The sequence below is a fragment of the Acomys russatus genome, chromosome 4 (assembly GCF_903995435.1).
Source record: "Acomys russatus chromosome 4, mAcoRus1.1, whole genome shotgun sequence".
In the NCBI taxonomy this organism is placed as follows: domain Eukaryota; kingdom Metazoa; phylum Chordata; class Mammalia; order Rodentia; family Muridae; genus Acomys; species Acomys russatus.
The window spans coordinates 66572122-66588865 of NC_067140.1; the positions used below are offsets into that span (position 1 = coordinate 66572122).

General features: G+C 53.6%; 1 protein-coding gene across 1 annotated transcript; it reads right to left on the bottom strand.

Annotated features, from left to right (window-relative positions):
- Positions 1-2136: 2136 nt before the first annotated feature.
- Slc4a11 (solute carrier family 4 member 11) lies at positions 2137-15287 on the bottom strand. Its single transcript, XM_051144641.1, has 20 exons — positions 14957-15287; positions 13812-13872; positions 10179-10343; positions 10044-10093; positions 9602-9833; positions 9424-9505; positions 8881-9004; positions 6209-6412; positions 6038-6131; positions 5817-5942; positions 5611-5724; positions 5391-5523; positions 5100-5173; positions 4163-4430; positions 3715-3821; positions 3270-3438; positions 3010-3183; positions 2615-2810; positions 2372-2541; positions 2137-2238 (listed from the first exon to the last, which is right to left on the bottom strand). The coding sequence occupies exons 2-20, from the start codon at positions 13855-13857 to the stop codon at positions 2169-2171; spliced, it is 2598 nt and encodes an 865-aa protein (XP_051000598.1). The 5' UTR covers positions 13858-13872; positions 14957-15287; the 3' UTR covers positions 2137-2168.
- Positions 15288-16744: the final 1457 nt, after the last annotated feature.

Below are 16744 nucleotides of genomic sequence, written 5' to 3' on the forward strand. Positions count from 1 at the left end.
CATGGGGTTCAGCTGTTAAAATAAAGGTGTTTCTTCTGCCAGGCTTCAGGCAGGGCATGTGGCTGAGTACAGGACACCGTTCTTCCCCTCCTGTCCCCTACTGCTTGCCTGTCCAACACTCTGCCTGGTTCTAACATGGAGTACTGGGGGCTTCTCTGCCCCTTGTCTGCAATTCTGGGTTTGGCTGTCCCTTCAGGGAATGCCCAAGCTCCCGAGGACGTCCACTCCTTCCTCCTAACTTGAGCTGCCGGTTGTGTAGGTAGGAGGGGTGGCTATATAGGCAACTTGGTGTTTACTGCTCAGCTTCTTCCTGAATCTCCACAGTTTCACTTGACCCATCCTATAAACAAAGCCGTGGAGAACATGCCACACTTGATCCTCCAACACAGGATCACATGTAGGTCTACACCTTGCATCTGCGCACAGGGGCACCACTCTCATCCTAGCATGTTCAACCCGTTGATTTGCCAGCTCAAGTCTAAGATGGCATTCCTTTCCGGTTTGCAGTTGTTTGTTTCTTTCCAGTACAGTGAGCAGACCCAGGGCCTCTCGCATGCCAGGCATTCTGTAGACCCCCTCCCCCAGCTCTCCCAAGAGGCTTGAGCATCTCTTGCCATTCCTCTTGTCTTTTCCTCTTCTTCCTAGTGTGCAAGACTGGGGTCCTAGTGTGGAGGCATCTTGTTTTCTCTGTGGTATCATCTGGTGTTTGCTTTTGCATTTATTTTGTGGTGCTGGGAACTGAACCCAGGGTTCTGCTTAAGTCAGATAACAAAAACTGAGCTGCCTCTGCAGCCCTGATTTGTCTGCTGTTCACAGTTGGGCTCGTGTCCTCTCTTGGAGGGGACAACAAGATGGGTCCTTGTGGGGACAGAATGACAGCTATGGAATTTGTGGGTGGGAACCGTATGGCTGGGTAAGATAGTTGTAAGGTAGTTGATCCCACCAATGTGACTGGGAAAGGTTTACAATCATCTGTGCCTAAAATGTTACAGAGCCCAAAGGCAAGGCTAGATGCTCCCAGAAACCATAGGTGGTTAATTAGGAATCCCAGTGCTAGGTAACCCACTGGGACCCTGGAGGCCCCCAAAACAATAAAAGCTTTACCACAGTTGTGGTTGCCTTCCAGAACTTTTAAGGGCAAGACCCTATTGCAGAAGAGGTTGCTGCTTTGGCTGCCCAATTGGAGAAAATAAAGCTAGGGCTGGGTTGGGAGTGTCTCTTCCCTGAGAGCTAGCTCCTGTAGTGCCAGAAGTTGCTGGTAAGGATGCTGAGGAGAATGGAGCCTGAGTCTCATTCAGCTGTGGATCCCGCAAGCTTCATGATAGAAGCGCCAGGCAAGGTGCGTTGGCTGGTCTACTGCACAAGTGGTTGTGGGCAGCAGAGAAGCAATTACTGTTGAGTTCACATGAGTTCACCATCATAGGTTACTGCAGTCGGTAGCCATTTGGATACTCTTCTGCTTTTTTTTTTTTTTTTTTGGTCAAGACTTGCCAACAGCAACAGTGTGCCAGAGATAGAGGAATGACCAAAGGGCGTGAGGGTTCAGTGATTCACTGGGCTGCGCAGGGGATGCCTGTCCTCACCTCTAGCCATATCCTGCAGCTACTTTCTTCCTTCACCACACAGCACTTTGCTGTACCCAAACCCTGTCTCCTCTGGGTCTTTGTTCCCAGAATACTTCCCTTGCACTGGCCTCTCAACAGGGAGGGCCACACAGAAGTCTGGCTTGTCTTTCACAGCTGGCCACTGCTGGAGATGGCAGCATATTGACTCAATATTGGTCCCTTTTATTCTCCCGGTGGGTGTGTTTCCTCCTCCCAGAGTCTGGGAGAGGAGCAAGGAGTGCGCGTTAAAGCATAGAAACAAGCTTTTATTCACTCACGTGCACATCGTGAATTCCTTACACAATCAAGGAAATGGGTTCTCTCCTGGGCATCAACTCTTTTATCAAAAGAATAACCACTCTTCTTAGCCCTCACCCTGGCAACCTTCCTGACTCCAAACTGTTCATGGAGTAACGAGTGAGCACACATCACTGAAAACCCTCAATGCCAGGGGGTTTTAGGCCACAAGACAGCAATGAAAAGATGGGCCCGAGCCATGGCCAGCTCACCCCTCCCCATGCGTTGCCACAGAGCAAGCCTGGAGGATGGGGAGGGTGGTGCCGGTCAGGGCCTGTGCTCAGCATCCATGACATCCAAGTACTTGGCTTCAATGATTCGGGGTAGCAGATTGTAGCTGCGGAGTGGAGAGAGGTGAGACGCAAACTGAGCGGTAGGTGGTCATCGCAGCACCCACTGAGCCTGAGCCTGGCACACACCCCCCCCCCCTCGGGCTGAGCCCTCCTGACAGCTGCCCAGCCTGGTCATACCGAATCGGGATCATGGCGATCATGATGAGGGGGAAGACCATCTTCATGTAAGGCAGGGAGCTCACGCCGAAGGCGCAGAGCAGCAGCAGCTGCAGAATCTGCAGGCCCGTGAAGTAGTGGATCTTCCGCTGGGGTACCCTCCGGACGTAGTGTGTGGGCGGGTATGACGTCTGTGGGGGAGCAGCAAGCAGGTAGTCAGGGATGGCTGTGTCCCCACAGCCCGCCCCTGGCCCAGACACCCACCTGCTCCTTGAGCAGCAGGGCCACGCGCGAGAAGAGCTGGTTGCCGTCCAGAGAGGTGAGCGCGATGTAGAGGAAGAGCCCGTAAAGCACAGGCTTGGGGATCCACTGCAGTGGGAAGGGCAGCAGCAGCAGGGAGAGGCCCACCAGGATGCTGGCGCCCAGCGCCGTCAGCCTTGTCTCCTTAACATCCACAATCCTGTGGGGGGTGGGGGGAGGGGGAGGAGGGCGGCGGGAGCACAGGGCTGCATGTGGGTCTAGCTAGGGCTGCACTGCCTCCGAGCCCTTGTCTCTAAGTCACCGGCTTCCCTAGGTCACATGCACCCTAAGGTTGTGTCCTCTGTCCTTGAGCGCCATCTGGCTCTTGCTCCAGGACTCTAGGGCTCACTCCTACTCACGTCTCATAAATGTGTCCATTCTCCACACGTTCCTCCACTAAGGCCAGGGCCCGTACATGCAGAGGGGAGTGGGGGTACGCGGCGTGGATCCAGGGTAGCCCAAACAGAGACAGCCCCGTGTTGATGATGGCAAGGAGCAGGAGGTCCCAGTGATAGGCAGTGCCCTTCACTAGCCTGAGGGAGGTGAGCACACATGGGCTGAGTCCCATTGGCTGTCAGAAGTCAGACCCCGCCCCACCCGCTCCCACAGCCCTCAGCACCTGTTCTCAGGCGCATTGACTAGTGCAGCCACCAGGTTCTGCTCAATGAAGAAAAGCAAGGAGAGCAGGAAACCAAGACCCATGGCACTGACGACGGCCTTGAAGGACAGAGAGCGCATCTGGGCCACCTCAAAAAGGCTCTCGCTGGGATTGTAGCGGAACTTGCTCACTGCAATATGGGACAAGGCTTGGCCCAGCTCCCAGGGAGCAAAGCCATCCATCCCATCCCCAGCTCATCCTCCTGCCCTCTCCACTCCCCTCCCTCCTATTCCCCCTCACCCCCACGCCCGCTTTTGTTTTTTGTTTTTTTTTTAGACAGCCCTGTGCTGTCCTGGACTCTATAGACCAGGCCAGTCTCGAACTAACAGAGATCCGCCTACCTCTGCCTCCCAAGGGCTTGCTGGGATTAAAGGCGTGCGCCACACCATGCCTGGCCCCAACTCACTTTCAATTTCCCGGAAGCCATAGGAGCTGATGAGGGAGAAGGAGAGCACGGCGATGGGCAGGGCACAGTCAGACAGGGTCTCACGCACACATGGGTGCAAGTAGGGGCTGGAAATGATGCGCATGTCAGCATGGCCTGGGAGCTGGCTGGCCTGTACCCCCAGCCCATGGGCAGCCTTCTTTTGAGGAGGTCTGGAGCTAAAGTCTATACAGCTTAGACTGGCATCAAACTTGACATCCTCCTGCTTCTGGCGCCTATGGGTTCAAAGGTACTCCTTCATCTTTGTTTGTTGAGACAGGGTTTCTCTGTGTAGCCCTGGCTGTCCTAGACTCGCTTTGTAGACCAGGCTGGCCTGGAACTCACAGAGATCCTCCTGCCTCTGCCTCCTGAGTGCTGGGATTAAAGGCTTGTGCCACCACCGGCCCCCACCCCCCACCCCGGCCCTTACCTTTTCTTGAATTGGTAGAGGGTATAGCCCAGCCAGAGAGTGCCCAGCATAATGAGGAGGCTGAGCACCGCTGTCGCCTGGCCTGAGTGTGTGCTGCCGCCGCTGCCACCACTGCTGGCTGTGGCCATCTCTATAGGGCTGGCCAAGAGGCTGGTGTTGAGTGCAGTGTGGAGGCTGGCGTTGGGGCTTCTGCCAACGCCCATCAAGCTCGCCAAGGATGAAGCCCTTTTTGTGTGGTAGTGGTGACCATAGTAATACTTCCAGAAGACTGTGGGACAGGTCAACAGGCCTAAGCCATCGGGGATCTGGGAGGTTGGAGCCTAGCTTCCGTACATATATAGGGTGAAGGGGTGTCCTAAGGGAGGTGGGGATGCCGAAAGAAGTGTTGGCATACACAAAGAGAGGCGGGGGGCTTCTAGGGGGAGACAGAAGGGATAGGGGAGAATTCTGGCCTTCTCAGTGACCAGGAACTACCACCTGCCCGCCTATCTTTTTTGTCTCCCAAGTCTGCCTCTCTGCTATATCTGATACCCATCATGCCTGGCCTAGTGCCTGGTCCCCTCTTTGGTTTTGCTTGGAGAAGCTACTTCCCTTCAGCAGTCCATGGTGCTGCTGCTCTGTGCCAGCCACAGCTCCTACAGTATCTCTGGCCATGGGAAGAGCAACCTTAGCTCGATGCCTTCTCGGCCCCATCAGGTCACAGCTGAGAGCACCCCTCCCCGCCTCAAGCAGATCCCGCTCATGGTCTGTACACAGTTTTTTGTTTCTTTGGTTGGTTGGTTTTGGTTTTTCAAGACAGGGTTTCTCTGGGTAGCCTTGACTGTCCTGGACTCGCTTTGTAGACCAGGCTGGCCTCCAACTCACAGTGATCCACCTGCCTCTGCCTCCCGAGTGACAGGATCAAAGTCATGCACTGCCATACCCAACTTGTACTCACTTTTGACCATGCCCTTGACAGCGTCCAGCACAAATGTGATGGAGATGAAGAGGGCGATGATTTCCTCTGTTGACCTGCAGAGGGCGATAAGCCTCAAGGTGTGTACGGGTCATTATTGAAGGCTTTCCTGAGTTCCTACATGGGCTGACCCCATGGACCCAGTGCTTCCCCATGGGGCCATTCCTACTAAGCTCACCGCAGTCTCGCAGGGCACACTATCCTGGGGTTACCAGAGCCTTGGCATCAAGCCGACCCCCACATCCCCAGACCCAGCAGCCCAGGACCTGTCACCTCTTAAAGAGATTCATAAGGAGGCTGAGGTTGAGGAAGGCGTAAAGCGTGAGGAAGAAACTGTTCCACAGGCCCGTCCACGCATAGAAGGAGTTGAAGTCCAGGCTGTAGTCATCACAGATGACTCGAATCACTGTAGACAACAGGGCAGGATGTGCTGTTAGAGCCCCAGCTGGGCTCCGGGACCTTGCTACCATCTCCCATCTCCACCCCACCGCACCCTGGATGTAGATGGCCAAGGGTGCCGTAGTCAGCAGGATCACCAGCGGCTGCCCAGAGAACAGTGCATACAAGAGGCCTCCGATGCTCTGCCCAGCTATGGTCTTCTGCACATCTGTGGAGGTGGTAAGGTCAGGGGTCACCACAACCCAAGGTCTTGCCTGGCACATCCCTACCGCTCCCCCGCCTGCACCCCCGGCCCCTCACCGATGGCGCCATTTGTGTTCTCATCATTGAGGGATCCAAAAGCAATCGTCGGTAGAAGGCAGGCAAAGTAGAGGAAGAGCGTGGTGGTGACGTACTTGCCCACTGTCTTGCCTTTCCCAATGATGCCTAAGGGATGCAGGACAGATAGCATTTGCTGGAGATGCAGGATGGGCACACATGACCTCACGGCCTGAAAGGCTGAGCTCTGGGTGGGCACATACCGTCGGTGAAGTCCAGGGGGTACACAGGGAACCTGCGCATGATGTCCGTCCAGATGCCTTTTCCAAAAGGGAAAAAGTCCTTGCATTTTGGGGGCTGGGAGAAAAGAGAGAACTTGTTAGCCCTGGTTGGCCCGTGCCCCCCCCCCCACCATGGCACCTCTGATTCTGTACCTGAGGGTGTCTGTGAGTATGGAGGGAGCTCATGCTGTGGCCTGTTGCTTTTGGCATCATCATGGTGAGCTGCTGTCTCTGATGCACCAGAGCCTCCTTAAATTCTTCCTCAGTGTGGGTCTTCAGGAGCTTCTGGCGGAAGGTGATGTCTGAGAACATGGTGGCAAACGTGCGCGCCACCTCCATCGCAGTTTTGGTGCTTTTCTGGGGGCAGAAGATGGTGCGGTGGTTTTCCTCCGTGTTTGGTTGAGATAGGGCCGCACTCTGTAGACCAGGCTGGCCCAGAACCACCGCATCCTCCATACCTCAGCTTCCCAAGGGTTGAGATTACGGGCAATGAGCCACTATGCCTGGCTTAGTGCTTTTCTTATAACTTAGACGTTAGCATTGTTCTAAACAAGAAAAAGCTTTGAGCACTGACAAGAAGCCACAGTGGAGCTTGACACGCCTTTAGCCATCTCAGTAGGCCCAGGTGTCTTCCGGTTTGTCTGAAAGGGGTCCGGGCCCATCAGACCTCATTCTCTTACCTGATGGTCAAGGGTTAAAGTTTAGGTATAAAATGAAAGCTTGACCCCCAACCCCCACCCAGCTTCCTCATCTAACTGGGTTCTGAGTGCTCTACCTCACTGGTGGATTCACACACCGACAGTTACAATTTCCTGGCATTACTGAGAAGCAGTGGCAAGGAGACTGTAGCCCTGGCCTGAGGAAGTTGGATCTTGGAAGTACTCCTTGGAAGGGCATGTCTTATCCCAGGGCACTTCCTCCCCCCCCCCGCCCCCCCCCCCGTGCCTCCCCCACTAACTTTTATGAGGTGCTGGAATCAAACTCAGAGCCTCATGTATGCTGTGCCAGCCTGCAGCTACCCAGCCACAGCCATGGCCTCTCCTCATTCTCTCTGCTTCTTGGTTGCCATGAGGTCATTGGGGCTGCTCCCCTGCGATAGCTCTTCCCATCTCCATCTTCTGTTCCAAAGCCATGAAGGCAGCCAGCCAGCCATGGGCCGAAACCCTGAGCGGAAGCCGGCCTTCCCTCCTTCGAGCTGGTTCTCTGAGTTACCCATCACAGTGACAACTAACACATGGCTTGTTCACTCCCTAGCCCAAGAACCAGGAGGCTTCTGGGTTAGACTCGGAGCAACAGTCGGGTCTGCACCTACTATGTTCCTGAGCACCCTCCAGGCTGGGTGCCACATGACTTCATCAAGGAGATATAGGCACTAAGGCTAGGATGGCTGCTTCCAACTGTTCTGGCCACACTGCACAGAGCTATTATAGGCTGCGTATCTATAGGACTACTGGTAGGGCAGGCCCCCCCGCCACCCCCCCAGCCGCCCAATTCCTGGCACCTAAAGAATTTGGAAAAGGGAGCCGGATGTGGTGCATGCCTTTAATCCCAGCACTCGGGAGGCAGAAGCAGGTGGATCGCTGTGAGTTCGAGGGCAGCCTGGTCTACAGAGTCCAGGACAGCCAAGGCTACATAAAGAAACCCTGTCTTGGCCAGGCATGAGGGGCACGCTTTTAATCCCAGCACTTGAGAGGCAGAGGCAGGTGGATCTTTGTGAATTTGAGGCCAGCCTGGTCTACAAAGGGAATTCAGGACAGCCTGGGCTACACAGAGAAACCCTGTCTCAAAAAAACAAAAAAACAAAACCCACAAAAAAGAAACCTGTCTTGAAAAACTTAAATAAATAAATAAATAAATCAGAAAAGGCAGCTGGCAGAGTCATCAAAAAGCTAATGAAAAGTGCATGCAGTGGGGGCTGGAGAGATGGCTCAGTAGTTAAGGGCACTGACTGCTCTTCCAGAGGACCTGGGTTCAATTCCCAGCAACCACATGGTAGCGCACAGCTGTCTGTGTGTGACTCCAGTTCCAGGGGATCTGACACCTTCACATAGACATGAATGCAAATGGAACACCAATGCACATAAAATAAATTTTTAAAAATTTAAAAGAAATTAAAAAGAAAGGTAGGTAGGCAGATGTCATGGGAGAAGGCCTATAATCCCAGCCCTGGGATCCAGAGGTCAAAGCCAGCTTCCAATCTGTTTCAAGAGAGCTATCAGAGGGTAGAGGTGTGGGTCATGGTTAGAGCCCCAGGCCAGCTGTGTGTTCACAAGGGCTCTGAGGTTCATCCCCAGCGTGAGAAGAAACAAAGAGCTAAATAAATGAAAGCTTAAATATTAAGGCCCTCATGTGGCTTTGGGCAGGGGCCTTATAGTTCCCTATTCAGGATTTTAGACCTTTTCTTTACTGGGAGAACATCCAGACTGGACCAGTTTCAACCCCGACAAAAGTGGGGTTCCTTGCCCAGGTTGTACAGTATAGTATAGTATAGCATTGCATAGCATAGGAGTGCAGGTCCCAATGCATACAGTCATTATATTGGGATTTGAACCCAGGGCCTTGTAAATGCTGAGCAGAGCACATGCCTTGCCGCCAATCTACACTGCCATCCACCTGAATCAGTAACTGTAAAAAGCATTTCTTTTCAGTAGGAAAGCCACCCTTTCGGGCATTTCCAGGGAAATGCAGATGCAATGGGGACTTTCCAAGAGCATCTCTAATAAACAGACAGAGAGGAAGAGCAGGCACGAGGAGGCCTGCATCCAAGGAGAGGATAGAATACCCTGGGCATCTGCTTCACAAGGCACCCAAAGACTGAAACTCACCATCTTGGGTGGGGCTAGCACCAGGATGACAAAGCGAACCTCACACGAGTTCTCTCCCCAGTTCTGCGGTCGAACCAGGCGGCTGATACACACATGCCGTTTCTGTAGGGCCTTCATGGTACAGCTGGGTCAGGACAGAAGAGCAAAGGGACAGTTAACACCCTCAGACAAGATGCCACCCTGCAGAGCCTGTGACAGAGACTACCAGGGGAAAACAAAAAGACCACATGGGGGCTGAAAGAATGGCTTAGCAGTAAAGAGCACTGGCTGCTCTTGAAGAGGAGCAGAGTTCAATTCCCAGTGCCTATATGGCGGCTCACGACAACAAGGAACTCTGACATCTGTGGCAAATAAACAAACAAACAAACCAACCAATTAACCAGATGGGACAGAGTGCTAGCATTCTCTTTTTTCCAAATTGGAGGTGCTGCCACAGTTGTGTCTCTGTGTGAAGGCCAGCCTCTCCAGAGACATGAGATGCCTGGGTTAGCTCTGGGATGACAGTAGGGGAGCAAGTGCGGCAGTCACAGGGATGCAACTCACATGATGCAGAGCCATGACTGCTGGTACTGCACCCCTCTCACAGTGGCGGTGACTCCCTGGATGGTATCTGACAGCAGGTGGACTGAGGACAGAGGAAACAGGGGAGTCAGCTGCTCCAGCCACCCTGTCACATGCCAGGGCACGGGGGTGGGGGGTAGGGGGTGGGAAGCAGCCTAACCTTTGCTCTCCATGGGGGCCCCAGCATCTGTAAAAAGCTTAGCCATGAGCAGGTCCAGGTCACAGTCAGGTTCTGCATGGTTGGGGTCCTGGGCGAAGCGGTTTAGCATCGTCCGGAGCACATCATCCAGCGAGGTAGCGGTCTCATTCAAGATGATGCTGGCCTGTGCCAGGAAGCCATCCAGGTCCCGGTGTGCACGGACTTCTTCCTCGAAGTTCTTTAACTTCAGATACTGTAGGGATCCGCGGGCACAGAACCACACGGGCCTCTAAGTTCGACCCCTGTCTTTATTGTCCCGACCTGCCCTCTATGATGGTCTATGAATATCCCTGCCCACTAGGAACTGTATCTGTGAGAAAAGGCCCAGGAACATGGGGACAGCATAGCAGAAACGAGGGAAATCAGCTCTCTTGACCACCGCCCCCTGCAGGATGTGCCTCACCTTGCGGGAGGTGTGCAGCAGCACACAGCCACCAGTTGCAGCTTCCATGTCTGGAGAAGTGGGAAGAGAGCTCAGTATGCTTTCCCACCTCTTCAGAGCTCCTTAGCAGAGCAGGCCCATCTACAGCCCCCATACCAGATTTGGAGGGCTGCACTTCAAGGTTGACGTTGACAAAAAAACGGATGCTCTCGCCAGACACAATGGAGGAGTTGACGGTGTCAAAGACCTCATCCCCGAGGCAGTCTTCTTGAACTTCAGGGGTGTCATCCATGTCGTTTTTGAAGTATCCCAGAGTGCCAGCTGTCACCAGGAGAGACCATCCATCATTGCTACCATAAGGAGGGGCTCTAAGCTCAAGGCATGTGGACCCTGCTTCATCTCTTACGTGATGAGAAGAGGCCTCCCACCAGTCAGAGAGGCAGCTTTGGTTTAGGGAAGCAGAACTGCAGGTCCTGCCTGGCCCCACCCAGAGCATGGCAGTTGGCAGAGAGCGGAAGCCTCTGCCCAGGCTTTCTCTGTGTAGCCCTGGCTGTCCTAGACTGGCTTTGTAGACCAGGCTGGCCTTGAACTCACAGCGATCCACCTGCCTCTGCCTCGAGTGCTGAGATTAAAGCATGCACCACCAGCCCGGCTCTGCCCAGTGATCTTTTGTACCATTTTTCAGCTTTAAGAGCCAGGACTCTGTACTGTTCTTTTATTTTATTTTTATTTATTTATTTTTTAAGATTTATTTACTTATTATCCCTGCACGTACACCTGCCGGCCAGAAGAGGGCACCAGATTTCATTATAGATGGTTGTAAGCTACCATGTGGTTGCTGGGAATTGAACTCAGGAGTACAGGCAGTATAAAAAAATTAAAAAAAAAAAAAACCATTGAGATGTGACAAGAATAAATTAATAATTAAAAAATTAAAAAAAAAGAAGTACAGGCAGTGTTCTAAACCTCTGAGCCATCTCTCCAGCCCCCTCTGTACTATTTTTATCCTTCAGCTTAAAATACAGTATGTTAGACCAGGTGAGGCAGCACACTTAATCCTAGCATTTGGGAAGCAGGGGCAGATAGATCTGTAGGAGTTCAAGGCCAGCCTGGTCTATATAAGGAGTTATATAATGTAGAACTCAGGACTCTGAGGCAGGAGGATTATGAGTTCCAGGCCAACCTCCATTTCAAAATATAAAAAGAGATGGCTCAGTGGTTAAGATAAGCACGTAAAACCAAAAAAAGAAAAGAAAACAAACAAAAAAAGGACTGCTCTCTTCCAGATTTCTCAGACTGGGGACCCCAAGGGAAGGTGAAGTGCTGCAGATCCAAATGATCCCCCCCCTCCTTTGCCTCATTGGTACAGGGCTTCTAGCCCCTCCTCCCAGGGAGGTCAGGTGAAGCTAAGGGCAGAACATCAAGGCTGAGACTCAGTTCAGCAGCTGAATAAGACCCAGGAGGAAAGAAAGCCTGTGAGACAGCCTTAGTCCACCTCCCATCATGCCCCAGGATGCAGCAGGAAAGCTTCCATATAAAATGCAAATGTCCCCTTTCCCTGTAGCCCTGGAAAAAGGGAAAAAAGAAAATGACAGCCTGAGCCAGCAGCCTCTAATCCTTCCCCTAGGCCTTGGTGCCTCAGGCCAGTCACACTCTATCTCTCCTTGGGCCAGTCAGCTAGGGCCACAGGCATGCCCACTCTTGTCCTGTAAGCCAGCAGAGAGTGTCTCTCCCTCCAGAGTCATCTTTAGGCTCATCTGGCACTCTCTTCCTAGTGTTCTACCTCTCTCCTAGCTCAGTCAGAACTTTTTGTCAGACTGTCCTATAGTTTCTCACCCGTGGGCACTTGTAGGTATGAGGCCGTTGTAATCCAGACCCCACTGATGACTGATAAACACCTGCACAGGGACAAGGACAGGTCAGTGGCATGCCTACACCTGCCAGTGACTCACCCTGACTCATTTCCACTCCTGCCCCTTCAGCTTCCTCTGAACATCCCAGGCCTTGCACCTTGATATCCTGAGCTCAGGACCTGGTGTTCGCCCCACCCTATCCCATCCCCAGGCCTGGAGAACTTGAGTTCCCCTGCTTTTACTGTGGAAGACATGGCAACTACCCTCCTTGATGCAGCTCACCCTTATTTAAAAGTACCTGGGCTCAGCACTTGAGAGGCAGAGGCAGGCGGATCATTGTGAGTTCGAGGCCAGCCTGGTCTACAAAGCAAGTCCAGGACAGCTAAGGCTATGCAGAGAAACCCTGTTTCAACAAAACAAAGCAAGCAAACAAACAAAAAGTATTGGGATGGGAGGGGAGCCTGGTAGCACAGGCTTGTTGAAGAGGCAAGAGGATCAAAGTTATCCTCAGCTACATAGTGAGCTAGAGACTAGCCTGGGCTACATGAGACCCTGTCTAAATAATTAAAAGTCCACTTGGCTCCTTCAGCAGCCAATCTCAGCCTTGCTTCTGCTGACACTCCCACACTATCCATCTCTACGTGGGTCCCGCCTTTTCTTAGCCTTGGCTCTCAGACCCTTAGGTCTCCACGGACCATTCTACACAGCACAACCACAAAGCTAAGCTGCCAGCTAGCAGCCTGACACAGAGCCCTCAAGCCCTGCAGGCCTGGGTAAAAACATATTACCAGGATGCCTAAATGTCATGCCATTAAACATGGGAAAGCTGAAGATGCAGCTCCATGTGCAGAATATGTGCCTAACATTGTATGAAACCCCAAGTTCAAGCTCCAGTACCCCATAAATTTGGCTTGGTAGCACAAACGTGTAATGTTTTTGCTTTGTTTGTTTGTTTGTTTTTTGAGACAGGGTTTCTCTGTGCAGCAAACCCTGGCTGTCCTGGACCAGGCTGACCTTGAACTCACAAGAGATCCACCTGCCTCTATCTCCTGAGTGTTGGGATTAAAGGCATGTGTACCACCACCGTAATATTTAGGCGTAATTGGAAATTCAAGTTCATGTTTGGCTACATGGAGAGTTTCAGGCCAGCCTAGGCTACATGAAACTTTTTCCTCAAACAAAAACATATGAAACAAACCAAAGAAACAAACCGGGCTGGGCGGCGGCGGCGCACACCTTTAATTCCAGCCCTTGGGAGGCAGAGACAGGTGGACATCTGAGTCCGAGGCCAGCCTCGTCTACAGAGTGAGTTCCAGGACAGCCAAGGTTACACAGAGAGACCAACCAATGCAAAAAAACAAACAAACAAACAAAACCAAAAAACAAACAAACAAACAAACAAAAAACCAACAAAGAGTAGACACGGATAGGTAGCAAGGAGCCAAATGCAGAGGAGAAGCTAGAACAGTTGAAGCAGGGATGACTACAGCTCTCTCTCCAGGACCGAATGGAGATTGAGCAATCAAGTCATACATGGCTTTGGTTTTCCGAGACAGGGTTTCTCTGTGTAACCACCCTGGACTCACTTTGTAGATCTGCCTGCCTCTGTCTCCCAAGTGCTGGGTTTAAAGGTGTCGCCCACCGCACTCGGCTCAAGTTATGCATGGCATGTAGCCTAAATCTGGCCAGATGCGAAGGCCCTGGAACAGTGAACCACAGGAGAAAACAGCAAGCGGTGTTGGTAGCCATCTGGCCTCCCAAGCATCCCTGGTTGCTTGCCTCTGGCCAGTCCCATCAGCTGCTGACTGGGTAAGCCACATAACTTCCAGACAGGTGGGAGCTACTCACGCCAGCACTGGGCTACAGACAAGCAGGCCTGCCCTGCATTCATTGGCAGGTGCACCGGCAGAATTCCCCAGAGATTTCTGATACACACCGGAGAAGTATTCACCAGAGTCCTCAAGGTGTTCATTCTGTGACATGGCCAAAGGACCGTTCTACAAGAGAAGGCAAAGAATTGTCACCAGCCCAGTGGACCAGCCTGGACAGTCTCCTGTGCACTCTTCAATTCTGCCCATCTTTGCTGACTCCTTAACCTTCCTAAAAACACATGCCAGGCCAAGAGGCAGGGGTCAGAGTAGTATGGAGGGGACCCTGCAGTGCCTAGAGAGGGTCAGTCTTACTCTGCGTAGTAAGTCCCTTAGTCCATCTACTAGGGGCTGCCTATGTATGCAAAGGGCTACTTGCTCGGGTGATTTCACCACCAAATTATCATCAGTACTCAGCTCATTAACCCAAGCGTCTATGAGTTAACCTAATCCAGCTCTGGAGGAAGGCAGCTGGAAATAGCCTCCTTCTTGGATCCCGCCCAACCACGCCCAGCACTTTGGGCTGGGGGAGTGTACACGAGCCCCTCCCTGAGGCTGGTGCCTAGGGGCCATACGTGTGCCCATCTCAAGCGTAGTTCTCTGAACCTTATCAATCACCTAGTGGTCACTCAGGGACCGACTCAGCAACTGCCTCTATCCCAAGGTGTCACGGTGGGTCCTGGGATGCCGGAAAGAAGCCATTGGATCAGAAAATAAAGGAGGCAGAATGGGTAGACAGGATACACTGAGGTTGGAGGCACTATGCGGAATGTTTGTGCGAGGAAGGGCTTACAGGCGGGGTCCCATGCACGAGAAAGGGATGTGGTCCACACTCACAAGCCCTGAGAATGAGTGGATGGGCAGGATTTAGAGGCACTCGGGGCGGTAGCAAAGGGAAACAGACCACACCCACGTGCAGGTGAGCTGCAGGATACTCCCTGCTCTGCTGGGTCGTAACTCTACTCCGGACGCATTCGGGTACACAGAACCACCCTGTCCACTTCCGAGCTCTCCACCCTCCGCCCCGCCGGGTACGTTACATCTTTCGTTCAATTGCTGAAGGCGTGTCACGACAGCGAACACAGAACAAACAACGACGGGATGCCCACAGCGTCCCGACCGCCCCCTGGCGCGCGCGCGCTCGTTCTGGGACTCTGATTTCTTTTGGTCGAACCCCGTCGCAGGCGCGAAGCCCGCGCAGCCTCTCACCCACCTGTGCCTGCTCCGCCGGCGCTGGTACACACGTCTGGTATGGCCGCTGCCCGGGCTTCTCACCCACGACTCCGCCGTTCTGCGCGGGCAAGCAGCCGAAGCCGGTGACACTTCTACGAGGCGCGCCGCGGTGCAACCCGTGCGGCGAGGCAGCTTCCAGCCGAAGTCACGCCCTCACCCGCGAGGTCTGCTCCGAATCCGCGGCGGCTCGCGTGCTCAGGCCTGAGAGTCGTGGAGTGCCAGCCAGGGAAGGGACTACAGAGTTTTCAGAACAGCCCCACGGTGCAGGGCGACCCACGAGCGCCCCGAGGGTTGGGGCGCGCCTGCTTTAAATGCGTGGCGGAACTCTGCCTCTACCTTAGCTGAGCACCACTGCCAGCCACGCCCGCGGGCTGCTGAGCCGCCCCACGACCCGCCCTCGCCGCGCCCCCTTGCCTTCGCCACGCCCCCGACCGCCAGGGCGGTCCCCAGCCCCGCCCACGCGCCTTCTGCGCTTGCCCTTGGGCTAGCGCCCTAAGCCGCCTCCGCTCGCGCGTGTTCACCCGCTGGCGCCCGCCCTCGGTTCCGCATCCCTCTCCCAGGTTAGGAGGTGGCTGGTTCTCTGGAGAGCGGCTTGTGGTGAGTTGTGACAAATGCGACAAGCACCTCTTTCCCCGACCCCAACCTCACCCGTGCCCCCCTGCTCCCTGCTCCCCTCCGCCCCCGCCCCCGATCCTTGGTGGCTATCCCAGTAAGTGATTCTACGGATCTTGGGCCTGGTTCCGACCCTGGAACGCACCTAAGCAAAGTACCAATCCTCTAGCCATCCCTTCCACCCCGGGATAGACATGTTCCTCACTGTTCTCTCCACTGTCGCTCAACAGTGAAAGGGGCCCCCGGGCAGGAGAGGCATCTGGAGTGTTGTGGGAATTTGTATATAAATAGGCATGATAGCCTGGCTTGGTAGTGCGTGCCTTTAATTCCAGCACTCGGGAGGCAGAGGCAGATGGAACTCGGTGAGTTCAAGGCCAGCCCGGTCTACAAACAAGTCAAGGACAGCAAGGGCTGTTACACAGAGAAACCCTATCTCGAAAAAAAACTTCCCTCTTTTCACACACGTGTTATTCCAGAATCCTCCCCTCCCTTCCAAGAACCCTGATGACTAAGGGGTAGCCATACGCTGCTTTTGTTGGGGTAAGCAGGCCCTGGGAGGAGAGACTACATGTCGGGGTGCTCCACCTAGGTTTTAAGACCTCCTCTCAGTACCTTCTAGCTGGAGTCCCAGCCCTATACAGGCTTGTGGAGTTGCAGGGTGGAGGTTCAGAAAAGCTGGAGCCACGCAGGATGGCAGAGCCTTCTTTCACCCTAGTCTCTCTCATCACTTCTGAGCAGCACCCCCAATACCTGGTTGGTACAGCCCCTCCAGTTCCAGAATATCTCTGGCGACTGAAGGAACAATTTAACTTCCCCAACTCCCTGAGGAGAAAGGAGCCCAGAGTACCCTCCATCCCACCGCAGTGCTCCTCAGTGGCCTCTTCCGCACCGCACCATTCTGTCTGGGAGGAACCTAGACAATGACTTTTCTTGCTTCAGCCTCCTCGGCAGTGTATGAGGACCGGTTTCCTTAACGCTTTCCCACCTGCCTCTGTGCTGTGCAAACAGACGCTGAAGTCTTGCCTTTGCATGAGGTGATGACATGAGCAGGCAGGCTGAGGGACCACTGTCTATGCACCCCCCATTCCCTCTATAGAGCCTCCAGAACCCACTCACCGGATTCCAGGCAGTGTCTAATGGGTTTCCTAGGACTTTT

Excerpts from the sequence above, each read along its gene's own strand:
- Slc4a11 (XM_051144641.1), bottom strand. The coding sequence starts at position 13,857 with ATGTCACAGAATGAACACCTTGAGGACTCTGGTGAATACTTCTCCG. Across the intron at positions 9,506-9,601 it reads GGCCCCCATGGAGAGCAAAG|TCCACCTGCTGTCAGATACC; the intron begins GTTAGGCTGCTT and ends CTCTGTCCTCAG. Across the intron at positions 4,431-5,099 it reads TGTCAAGGGCATGGTCAAAA|TCTTCTGGAAGTATTACTAT; the intron begins GTGAGTACAAGT and ends CCTGTCCCACAG.